Source organism: Pungitius pungitius, chromosome 9, assembly GCF_949316345.1.
Source record: "Pungitius pungitius chromosome 9, fPunPun2.1, whole genome shotgun sequence".
NCBI classification, from domain to species: domain Eukaryota; kingdom Metazoa; phylum Chordata; class Actinopteri; order Perciformes; family Gasterosteidae; genus Pungitius; species Pungitius pungitius.
In genome coordinates this window covers 4,870,448-4,882,839 of record NC_084908.1, presented here as the reverse complement: position 1 = coordinate 4,882,839, position 12,392 = coordinate 4,870,448, and the positions used below count along the sequence as shown (strand labels likewise).

The 12,392-nt window shown below is 51.7% G+C and overlaps 1 protein-coding gene across 1 annotated transcript; it reads left to right on the top strand.

Moving 5' to 3' along the window:
• Positions 1 to 523: 523 nt before the first annotated feature.
• On the top strand, positions 524 to 11,871 carry crmp1 (collapsin response mediator protein 1). The gene is made up of 14 exons (XM_037473269.2): positions 524 to 1,119; positions 2,374 to 2,462; positions 2,639 to 2,823; positions 2,914 to 3,078; positions 3,413 to 3,474; positions 3,576 to 3,656; positions 4,438 to 4,506; positions 4,584 to 4,704; positions 4,827 to 4,983; positions 6,198 to 6,339; positions 8,924 to 9,094; positions 10,023 to 10,202; positions 11,260 to 11,425; positions 11,570 to 11,871. Exons 1-14 carry the CDS (start codon positions 769 to 771, stop codon positions 11,659 to 11,661), a joined length of 2,031 nt encoding a protein of 676 aa, XP_037329166.2. The 5' UTR covers positions 524 to 768; the 3' UTR covers positions 11,662 to 11,871.
• Positions 11,872 to 12,392: the final 521 nt, after the last annotated feature.

Sequence of the window (12,392 nt, the reverse complement as noted above, 5' to 3'; positions counted from 1 at the left end):
ATACTCTAAATTTTATATATATATTATCAGGACATTTTGTGTGAGTAATTTTGTCTGTATACGTTTTTTTATGGGAAGTATCTCAACAATTAGAGGTAAATGTTGTTTGGTGTCATATTAAAAAGGGGTTTGTGCTCTTTAAAAGGATAGTTCACCCACAAATGAAAATTGTGTCATCATTTACTCACCCCCAACTTTTTTTAAACCTGTATGAATTTCTTTATTCTGCTAAACAAAAAGAAAGATATTTTGAAGAATGTCGGTAATCAGTTGATGGACCCCATTGACTTCCATAGTATTTTGTGGGGGGGGAACGGAACAGTAGATAAGCATATCTACAGGGACCGCAAGGATAGTGTACTCGTTGGTGGTTGTGTCCGACCGATTGTGGTGGGCCGGTCTGAGCAAAAAATGCCAGGGCCCTTTTTTTGTCCCAGTCCAGCCCTGTGCTGGTTTAATCCGCTGGTGATGTTACCTCCTCACGCACCGCCCCCCCCCCTCCCCACACCTCCTCCAAAGAGAGAAAGACTTGCTCTCCTTTTGCAGAGCGGATGCTTCGCATAAAAACTAGTCCACTCTCCACCACTCCCTAAACTGGATCATACAAATATATTTATATATTGATGCATTCTGAGCTGTTTTTTTTTACAGTTCATAGCTTCGGCGCGCGCTAAAGGGGCGGGGCTGCGCGTGACCCCATTAAAATAAGCGAGACTCCTGTCTCCATCCTTTCAGACAGGCTAGATTCCGTCTGCCGTGAATGCTACAATGTCCGACTGCAGGAGGGAGTGGAACCGGGAGGATGAGCTGCCGGTCTACCTGGCGGGTCCGATTGCCACCGGGCCGAACCAGAGGAAAACCTACGGGATGTTCAGCTCCGTAGAGGGGGCGTTCGATAGCAAGACCATAGACTTCGACAACTACGCGGTGGGGAGGATAGGGAGCCGCACCCCGAGAAGCGGGAGCCGCGAGAGGGTGTTAGACGCCGGGGTTCCCGTCGGCAAGACGTCCAGCGAGGGCCGGGAGGGGTCTCAGACCGACTCGCCCGGGGAGACGGAGGATGTTCGCCCCGGTGTTGTGGTCCGATATTTGTCGGGGATCGAAAGCTCCAGCGGGGAGGTAGGAGTGAGGATTTAGCTCCTTGGTTTTTATATTACTGTGTGGCTTTTTGTCGGAAATTCCAAAATTCTTGTAACTATACAACACGCTTCACGATTAAGACGTTGTGTTAAGTCGGTTCTAATAACGGAACGCATGCAATTAAATGATTATTTGTATTCTATAATGTAAATGGGTTGACGCTTACTTCAACATTCCCGCGGGAGTTTTTGTTGTGAGACAAAAGCCTCAGTCTGCATAAATTCAGAAGTGTTGTGCTGCAATGCAGCATGCCTATTTTAATTTACCTCCACCTAGCTCATAAAACATGAATCGATCTGTTTCCAATGAAGCGCGTGCCAGTCTGTGGTGCTGAACTGGACAGCGCCGGATAGCTCTCCTCTATATTGTAGTTTTTTTTGTCTATGCTTACCTCACGTGAGCAGTTTGCGTGAACGCGTACAGACGTGTGCAAAACACAGGCGCGCTCACACGCACGCACGACAGCCGGCATAGGGGGAGAAAAAAAGTGGGGCGCAGAGTGTCTTCACAATCCGAGTTTTTTGCCAGAGGGAGTGGGGGTGGGAGGGAATTGTTACAGCTACCAGGAGGAGAACGACACCCCCCATTTAATGGTAAGAGACCCAGCCAGCTGCAAAGCTCCCTGCTCGCATGCAGAGAAAAGAGGGATTAAAGCACAAGGTTTGATACGGGATGTTTGCAAAGATGCATCCTTTTCTTGGCACAGAAAGCATGCATTCTGCAGAAAGCCTCCTCTTCATCACTAAACATTCACTTCCGTGTGAGTGATAGAAAGTATTACACCCCCTTATTACTGGACAAGCATCCTTTGTGGTTGAAGATGATGATAACGCAGCAGCGCCGTCAGCTGCCTTCACCAGCGGATGATCGCTGGTTACCATGGTGACACACCATCCTCTTAAAGCTGTTGCTATGCAGGCCCCATCTACAGTGGTAGAGGGTGTGGGGGCATAGAGAATACATGCTTCTACATTCTGAATACAGGGTATATGATTGTATTTATAAAATCAATCAATCAAAAGAAAGTACTAATATAAGCTGTTGTGAGACCCCCCCTGCACCTTTTGAACATTACTTGTGTTGCTGCGTGTTTCCTTCCACCATTGTCCACCACTATACAGTGTCATAATACCTCTGTGAGGTCAAGGATTACATAACTGATTGTGCAATAAATGAAGATGTCAGGATCGAATTGAGCTGCTGCCTTACCTCCCTCTCTCTCTTCCTCTGCAGAGTGAAAGGCTGCTGATCAAAGGAGGGCGAGTGGTCAACGATGACCAGTCTCTTTATGCAGATGTCTACATTGAGGACGGGCTCATCAAGTACGTACACAACGAGCAAAAGTATACCAAATATTCCCAAACACTTTTACAGTCGATAATGATTTTCTTCCTATTTCCCTCCTTATGTCCCTCCCCCTCCTCCTTCCGGCTGCTGCATTTCTCCTCCCTTTCCCCCCTCATCCCTTTGTGTCCCGCGTATATCTTATCCTTGGCAGGCAGGTGGGGGAGAACCTGATGGTGCCCGGGGGCGTCAAGGTGATCGAGGCCAACGGCCGCATGGTGATACCGGGGGGGATAGACGTAAACACCTGTCTGATGAAGTCCCACCTCGGCACACAACCTCCAGATGACTTCCTCCAGGGGACCAAGGCTGCACTCGCCGGGGGCACCACCATGATCAGTGAGTATTACAGTACACACCTTAAAACTGTATATATTATGAGTGGCAGTCTTTCCACCTCAACCTTTGCCTCCACCCCTCGCCTCTCAGTTGACCATGTGACCCCAGCGCCCGGACAGAGCCTGCTGGAGGCATTTGAGAGGTGGCAGGAAGCCGCAGATAAGAAGGCCTGCTGCGACTACTCGCTGCACGTGGACATCCCCCAGTGGAATGAGACGGTCAAAGAGGAGCTGGAGCTGTTGGTGCAGGACAAAGGTATAGGCCCGTTTCTGCAGGAGTTCTCCTTTTGGCTCCGCTTTTGTCTTCAAAACCATTTTACTAGATCAACGGGGGGCATAAAGAAAGAATTTGGCGGAGTGTTGAATCCTCTTACAGCCGTGCTGTCGTGGTGGTGTACAAATTGTCCTTGTAATCTCTTTTTCAGCTAGTTGTGTGTCCTCATATCCTCGAACATGAACTTGAAAGATTGCAATGGAGTCCATCTTGTCTTTATTTATTGCATTTCATGATATCATATTTGGGTGATATATGGGTTTTTATGGCGGGTCCTATGGCCTCACCTGATTTTCGTCTTCCCAACTGTGTCCAGGCATCAACTCCTTCCAGGTGTACATGGCTTACAAGGACTTGTACCAGCTGTCGGACTCCCAGGTACGTGTCACAATCACTACTGCCCATAAATCCACCACTCACTGCTCCCACCTTTTACTGTTAATCCTCCCCTCTCTCGTTTCTCCTCATCCCTCCCTCAGCTGTACGAGGCTTTCTCCTTCCTGAAGCAGCTGGGCGCCGTGGCGTTAGTCCATGCTGAAAACGGAGACCTGATCGCTCAGGTGAGCGCTGCGTAGCCTCCTCTTGTTAGGCTCCCGGAAATGTGCCTCGTCACACAGCTCGTCGGAGAACATTCCTCTTACCTAACTCCCTGGCTCTGGTGGATAGAGAGAGAGAGAGAGAGAAGGAGAGAGAGGGAGGATTAATGCTGCTGCCTCGGCCAAGTACGACAGGTTCTTCTCATGCCAGCATGGCGCTGGACCGCCGTTACACTAATGATGATGATGATGTAATGGTGATTAAGGTGCTGAGAGCGAAGGTGCAGATTGCGCTGACGGCGGTGATGAAAAGTGGAAGTTGTGGTGCTGGAGATGGTGGTCCCGATTAAGGGGACAATTAAGGCGAGAACCGTAACGCAGGTGGAGATGAATGAGGGTAATGAGCGATAATGGGAGCCCCGATGAATGATAATGACGTCCTTGTTAACCTGACTACGGTGGGAATGGGGAGACGGGCGATGAGGATCATTTGGAAAAACCAACCCTCTCGAGAGCAAACGATGAAGTTAAACGTACTTTTTACAATGGCAACCAGAAAAGGGGAGGTGGCGTCTGGTTTTCATCCCAGTTCTGCTGCTCCCCAGAAAAGCTCCGTCAGAAGACCAGAGCAAAAAAGCTCCCACACAAAGAGCTGGTATTCAAGGGATCACAATGCACACTGTTTTCTTTGATAGCCTGACACACTGAAGGTTTGTCATTCGCAAAGCCACTAAAACCAGAGTGTTGTGGGTTAAACATGATTTCACAAGGGCTGCAATGTGAAGATAGTTATTTGTGTTTTCAGGAGCAGACAAAGATCCTGAGGATGGGGATCACCGGACCCGAAGGCCATGCCCTGAGTCGTCCCGAAGAGGTGATCCTAGTACCATTTATTATCAGTCCATCCATCCATCCAAGGTCTAAATGTTCATTTACTTCCTGTCCGCGCAGCTGGAGGCTGAAGCGGTCTTCCGTGCCATCACTCTTGGGAACCGCGTGAACTGCCCCGTTTACATCACCAAGGTGATGAGCAAGAGCGCAGCCGACACTATCGCCCAGGCCCGCAGGAAAGGTCAGCCCCTTTTTATATCTTCTCGCTCCAAGGGGATTTGTTCAAACCACTCTTCCAGCTTGTTTTTACGCGTCTTCCCGTTGCATCCCGACCTTCATTTTCACGCTCCCGCCCCGGTCCAGGTTCTGTTGTTTTTGGCGAGCCAATAACAGCCAGCCTTGTCACTGACGGCTCCCACTACTGGAACAAGAACTGGGCCAAGGCGGCGGCGTATGTGACCTCCCCGCCTCTGAGTACAGACCCCACGACCCCAGACCACCTCAACACACTGCTGGCTAGGTACGTCCTCAACTTTCTTTTTAAACTAAGCTCATATATTTACGTCACGTGATCATTCTTTGACAAAGTAGCTGATGTTTCATCACTGGGACAACGTCAAAGGGATGTCTTTCCCGGTGATACAAAAATACCAATATGTCCTTTTACCTGCAGAGCAGGCTGTGCTATGCTGCGCCACTCATACTTCACACTTTGGGGTGAAATGTCAAGTTAAAACAGAGTGAGGGGCGATTTCATTTAGCTGCAGCCTGGTTTGACACCAAAGGATACAACGTCAGAGACAAAGGTAAACAGATGGAGAGAAGGTGGGGAGAAGGTTGTCCCTCCCAAGGATGTTGGGAGGGACGAATAAAGGACGACATCATTAGTTGATAACCAATTTATATGCAGTTAACTCTAAATGTATGTAGTAAGTATAATAGTATATGCACACTATTATCATTACATAAAGGAAAAAGATATTTCGGTAGTTTAGTAATTATCCTAGACAGAGAAAACCTCACAGGACCAAACCCATCTAACTCCTTACATCACACGCACACAGACACACACACACAGACACACACACACCTACACACACACCCGTTGCAAAGACCATCTCACTGTACACTTCTGACTCCTCCGTTCTATAAATAGCACAGGAACTAGAATCCTTCATCCCCTGTTGCCTTGGTTACCAACTGCCTGCCTCCTCTTCCTCCTTCCAACTCTCCCTCTCTGCTCCTCCGCCCTTTTGTCTGCAACTCCAGGCGGGTGTGTGATGTCACAGCGCCGCTGGATAATGCTGTTGTCTTTTCAGCTTTTGCTGAAGCGACTTTCAGGATCGAAAGCAGCAATAGTTTTCCTCACATTCCAGCCATGCCCTGTTGTTTTTATAATGAGCCTGGTATGTAAATGGGTGTATGGTATTGCAGTGCATCTCTATGTACTCTGGGATAAAAGGACTGGTCCCGCCGCTGCATCGCTTCATTCTGACTGGTTCAGCTGGTTGTTTTTTCTGCCTCTGGCAGCCATATGACTTTAGGTCATGTGCTCTATGAGGGCACCTGGTGGCCCAATAGTAGAAATACAGATATTAAAATTCAGCACATTCTGAATTGTCATCTGAGCACAAAGCCTGAGCAGTCTGCAGTGAAAAATCCAACATTTCACCGGCTGATATTCCTGCATTGGGGATGTGGATCATTTCATAACATTCTGTTGCCTCAATTCAGCGGGGACCTGCAGGTGGTGGGCAGCGCTCACTGCGCCTACAGCACTTCTCAGAAAGCCATCGGCAGAGAAGACTTCACCCTGATCCCAGAGGGAACCAACGGAGTGGAAGAGAGGATGGCTTTCGTCTGGGACAAGGCCGTGGTGAGCGACAAGGACACGTGCCTGCACTGAAAGCAGCCGCGATTGTCACGGTTTGGCTTCGCTTCCGGTTTTAGTTTGAAGTTTCATGTCTCTTGTGGTCCTGGGTTAACTTCACTTCCTGCCTTGTCTTGTGATTGCGTGATTGATTCCACCTGTGTCCAATCACCTGCACCTCCCTTGTGTATTTAAGCCCTGTGTGCCAGTTGTCCTTTGTCGCGTCATTGTCCATGTCTATGTGTCCCTTGCCGTTGGAGCACGTTATTGTTTTCTTGTCAAGATTAAAGAGCACGTTGTTCGAGAACCTCTGCATTTGAGTCCTGCTTCCGCCTGCTCCAGCACCGTTCGTGACAGAATGACGCGACCAAGGAAGGACTCAGCAGGGTTTTACCCTAATGATAAATATTTGGGAACTCGCCTTGCGTTTGGGGGACCACGGAGCATGCAGCAGGCTGCCCGGCGAAACACCGGCATGCCAGCGGACTCCTGGAGCGACCTGGGGCCTGACTACCTCGACGTAAGAAGCCCATTTTTTCAATGGAAGACTGATGTCGTTGTTGGCCCCAGGAGCTACCAGGAGGAATGCTTCAGGCTCCGGGACCTCCTCAATCCGAGGAGAAGGAGCCGACGAACCCCCGCAGTCCCGGCTCCCGACTCGGCCCCCAGATATCCGTTCCAGCCTGAGCGGGCCCCAAGACGCTCGTTTCAGCCTGAGCGGGCCCCAAGACGCCCGTTTCAGCCTGAGCGGGCCCCAAGACGCCCGTTCCAGCCTGAGCGGGCCCCAAGACGCCCGTTCCAGCCTGAGCGGGCCCCAAGACTCCCGTCTCCGCCCGTTCCGGCCCCCAGACTCCAGTCTCCGCCCGTTCCGGCCCCCAGAGTCCAGTCTCCGCCCGTTCCGGCCCCCAGAGTCCAGTCTCCGCCCGTTCCGGCCCCCAGAGTCCAGTCTCCGCCCGTTCCGGCCCCCAGAGTCCAGTCTCCGCCCGTTCCGGCCCCCAGAGTCCAGTCTCCGCCCGTTCCGGCCCCCAGAGTCCAGTCTCCGCCCGTTCCGGCCCCCAGAGTCCAGTCTCCGCCCGTTCCGGCCCCCAGAGTCCAGTCTCCGCCCGTTCCGGCCCCCAGAGTCCAGTCTCCGCCCGTTCCGGCCCCCAGAGTCCAGTCTCCGCCCGTTCCGGCCCCCAGAGTCCAGTCTCCGCCCGTTCCGGCCCCCAGAGTCCAGTCTCCGCCCGTTCCGGCCCCCAGAGTCCAGTCTCCGCCCGTTCCGGCCCCCAGAGTCCAGTCTCCGCCCGTTCCGGCCCCCAGAGTCCAGTCTCCGCCCGTTCCGGCCCCCAGAGTCCAGTCTCCGCCCGTTCCGGCCCCCAGAGTCCAGTCTCCGCCCGTTCCGGCCCCCAGAGTCCAGTCTCCGCCCGTTCCGGCCCCCAGAGTCCAGTCTCCGCCCGTTCCGGCCCCCAGAGTCCAGTCTCCGCCCGTTCCGGCCCCCAGAGTCCAGTCTCCGCCCGTTCCGGCCCCCAGAGTCCAGTCTCCTGGCCCGTCCCCACGGCCCCTGATCGTGCCCCCTCCCTCCCATCCCTTGGTCCTCTCCCCCCCACCCCTGGGGGCCGTCTGGGATCCGGCCCTTGAGGGGGGGGTGGGGTCAGGGGTTGGGCCGCCGCACTGCTCGGCGCCCCCCGCCACGACGACGCCGGAGCCGCACAGCTCGGCGCCCCCCGCCACGACGACGCCGCAGCCGCACTGCTCGGCGCCCCCCGCCACGACGACGCCGCAGCCGCACTGCTCGGCGCCCCCCGCCACGACGACGCCGGAGCCGCACTGCTCGGCGCCCCCCGCCACGACGACGCCGCAGCCGCACTGCTCGGCGCCCCCCGCCACGACGCACGGCCGCCGACCCGGCAGACCCCCCGAGACCCTGAGGCCCGGCCGCCGGCCCGGCAGACCCCCCGAGACCCTGAGGCCCGGCCGCCGACCCGGCAGACCCCCCGAGACCCGGAGGCCCGGCCGCCGACCCGGCAGACCCCCCGAGACCCCGAGGCCCGGCCGCCGACCCGGCAGAACCCCCGAGACCCCGAGGCCCGGTCGCCGACCCGGCAGACCCCCCGAGACCCCCACGCCTGGCCGCCGCCCCGGCAGGCCGCCGGACCTTAGCTGTCGGGTCCCCACCCTCCCTCCCCTTGTCTGATTTTTTCCGGTTCTGCTCCCCTTTAGGACCGTCTGGAATTCGGTCCTTGAGGGGGGGGTTCTGTCACGGTTTGGCTTCGCTTCCGGTTTTAGTTTGAAGTTTCATGTCTCTTGTGGTCCTGGGTTAACTTCACTTCCTGCCTTGTCTTGTGATTGCGTGATTGATTCCACCTGTGTCCAATCACCTGCACCTCCCTTGTGTATTTAAGCCCTGTGTGCCAGTTGTCCTTTGTCGCGTCATTGTCCATGTCTATGTGTCCCTTGCCGTTGGAGCACGTTATTGTTTTCTTGTCAAGATTAAAGAGCACGTTGTTCGAGAACCTCTGCATTTGAGTCCTGCTTCCGCCTGCTCCAGCACCGTTCGTGACAGCGATGGGTTTGTCCGTCCCTCTAATCATGGGACCCCTCTGCCTCACAGGCCATGGGCAAAATGGACGAGAACCAGTTTGTGGCGGTCACATCTACCAACGCGGCCAAAATCTTCAACCTGTACCCGCGCAAAGGCCGGATAGCGGTGGGCTCGGACGCGGACGTCGTCATCTGGGACCCCGACAGCTCCAAAATCGTCACTGCCAAACAGCAGCAGTCGGTGAGAGAGTCAGGGCAGAAATGGATAGATTGTTGGATATGATATGATGGAGAAACAGGGTAATGAAACTGAGGAGGCAGGAGAAAAGGGGTTTCATATGTGAGAATGTGGAGATTGAAACAAAGGGGAAAGATCTCAGAGAAAATGACTTCAAAGCCCGGTGTTGCTGAGAACAGAACGATGCCTTTTTCCATAGCCTTGGTTTTATCGAAATAATACAATATGTGCAACACATCTGATACAAAAGCAAGGGTTATTTAAGATAAAGTTTAAAAAACAGTAAAGGATTCATCTTTGGTGAGTCGGTAACCCAAATTAAAAAAGAAAAATTGATTGGATATTTTGAAATCTTATTTTGACGATGACATATTGTTTCAATAGAAAGTTGCTCTGGTGGGGTGGGGTTATTGGGACGCCTAAAAGACATGCATCATAGTCAGGCGCTTTGCAATGGGCTGGCATCAAAACCTACAGGCATATTTTCTTTCTCTTCGTAATTTTGCACAAACCCAGGCTTTGAATTGGAAGCTTTTTAGACCATGAATGCACCACAGCGCAGTGAGGACGTTGGACAGTGGTTGATGTATTCAATCTGCTCTGCCACTCTGCAAGGCCCTAATCCCGAACTGGCTTTAGGTCATAATCCCCCCTTCACCCCTCACCCATTCTGCACCATCTCCCCCTCCCCATCCCCCGGTGTTCACTGCATTGCTCCCCCCTGTATGCCCCCCACTTCTGGTGTATTCATCCGCCGTGTTCTCAACTGCTGGATTTCTCCTGCATGCATGTACTAAGCCTTCGGACACAAAGCTTGCTGGAACAGCACAGACATTGCAGAGACATTGTGTGAATAGTAGGGGGGGGGGTGAAAGAGTTCTCCATCGTTCATCTGCCTAATCCCCTTTTCTGCTCATCGCCATCCACACAGGCTTCAGAATACAACATCTTTGAGGGTCTGGAGTGCCGTGGGGGCCCGGCGCTGGTGTTGAGTCAAGGTCGCGTGGTCTACGAGGAAGGCCAGCTGCAGGCCCAGCAGGGCGCCGGGCGATTTATCCCCCGCAAGCACTTCCCCGACTACGCCTACCAGCGCCTCAAATTTAGGAACCAGGTACAGTGCACAAGTCATTTGAAGACATTTTCAAGAATATTTTGCATTAAAGGAAATGATGTGAAGTCAACATCCAGTTCCTCACAGCTGAATTAATGCTTCATTAGACCCGAAACAAAATATATTAAAAGCACCACTAACTAATTGTTCACTTTAACAGGAAACACTCATGTTGCATTTTGGGTTTCGGTCTATTTTACTTACACGTCTTCTTTCATCAGAGTTACACGTGTTTATTTAAAAGTCTATTTGTGTCTATTTGTGTCATGAAAGTTACCATTAGATAATGCCTCATTTGTAAACATAACATTTTAGTAAATTGTAATACAAAACCTAATTTATTTTACCCTATTCCCTCGAATAGTGTTCCATTTTAGGATGCATGTCTCCAAAGGCTCCTCCACCTACACACAAGAAAACAATTTAGTTTCATTCCATCTACATCATGAGGGGTTTTACTGAGGGCATCATTAATATTTAATTCATTTCATTAATGATTCATTATTAATTCATTTGAGCCATTGAGGGTATTTTATCATGGTGGAGTGATCCAAAGAGATGCCCACAAAACGAAACAAGAACAACAGTTTTGAACCATACAATGTTTTTGCACATTTAAACATTTTCAGGGAACAATGAAACCAAAAGGCCTCAATGTAAATAACTAACTGGGGCAGATTCATGGCAACACCTATGAGATGAGTGTTTTATCCTGTTCACCTCCCATTGCCTCTGATTACTATGGTTTGCTTTCTTGGTGCATTCTAATATAGTTTTATTGACACCACACATGAGACTTTGTAAGGCATTGGACGAGAAGGTTCAGGATTTATTTCCGTTCCTGTTTTAAAAGGGAAAACCTTCTAACGCACGAAGCATTTGCTGTTTAACATTTATAAATATTAGACAACTAACAATGTAGAAAAACAAAAAAAATCTGACAATCGTCACGATCTGACGCTTCAATGTCATTTTACCTCAGACACAAGAACAACTCACAGTGTGTGCGTGTGTGTGTGCGCGTGTGTGTGTGTCCGTGTGCGTGTTCTCTACCCAGGCAAAGAGCGCGCAGGGCGTTACCCGCGGCATGTACGACGGCCCTGTGTACGATGTCTTCAGTGCCCCCAAATACATCACACCGTCTCCATCTGCCAAAACCTCCCCCACCTCTCACCAACCACCACCCATACGCAATCTCCACCAGTCCAACTTCAGCCTATCAGGTAACAGGAATCTTTTGCTTTAGCTTTTCAAATCTAATCCGCTGACTCCTTTGAGGCTTGGAGCATATGAGGTGTCACCATATGCGATATGTTAAATGAAATGCATTTCAGGTAAAGCATGTTGATTGTGTTTCTATTTCCCAGGAGCGCAGGCTGATGACTCCGTTCCTCGTCGCTCTGGCCACCGTATCGTAGCCCCCCCTGGTGGTCGCTCCAACATCACTAACCTTGGCTGAACACTGGACTATGCACTAAGTTTGTCCACCTCTCCAGTGTGTGTGTGTGTGTGTGTGTGTGTGTGTGTGTGTGTGTGTGTGTGTGTGTGTGTGTGTGTGTGTGTGTGTGTGTGTGTGTGTGTGTGTGTGTGTGTGTGTGTGTGTGTGTGTGTGTGTGTGTGTGTGTGTGTGTGTGTGTGTGTGTGTGTGTGTGAGAGAGAGAGAGAGAGAGAGAGAGAGATTTTTTGATTTTTAAAAAACCTTTATTTTTCCGTAAAGCAATATCAATCAACAATCTAACAGGTATATAATTTATAATTTATTTAATATAATCAATCAAAAATCAGTCTCTTTTCCAGTGGGCCGCCCCGCTCAGGAACCTCCTCAGCCGGACTGACGCCTCACTCGGTCCCGGTTGTGCTCCCCCCTTCTCGGTTAAGCTTGAGGAGGAACTTCCTCAGCCTGTAGACCTCCTGCTGAGTGAAGTCTCCAGCTCCTTTCTTCATGCTGCCGTGTCGGGCAGAGCGAGCGAACTTCTCCACGTCGGAGAAGTAGTCCTCCAGCCTCACTCCCCTCTCGTTCTTGGTGGCCAGCAGGAACTCCTTCACCTGCCCAGCCCCGTACCTCCTGGAGACCGTCCCACCTGAGGAGACACTGATGGCAGAGCCCCACCCCGAAGAGGAATCGGACTCCCCACCCCCCGCCTCCCCTCTGCTCGACGCCCCTCCCCTCTTTGCCTGAGAGCCTCCTCT

Coding starts and splice junctions, on each gene's coding strand:
- crmp1 (XM_037473269.2), top strand. CDS start 769: ATGTCCGACTGCAGGAGGGAGTGGAACCGGGAGGATGAGCTGCCGGTC. Junction 3,079..3,412: donor GCTGTTGGTGCAGGACAAAG/GTATAGGCCCGT, acceptor AACTGTGTCCAG/GCATCAACTCCTTCCAGGTG. Junction 4,705..4,826: donor CGCCCAGGCCCGCAGGAAAG/GTCAGCCCCTTT, acceptor GCCCCGGTCCAG/GTTCTGTTGTTTTTGGCGAG.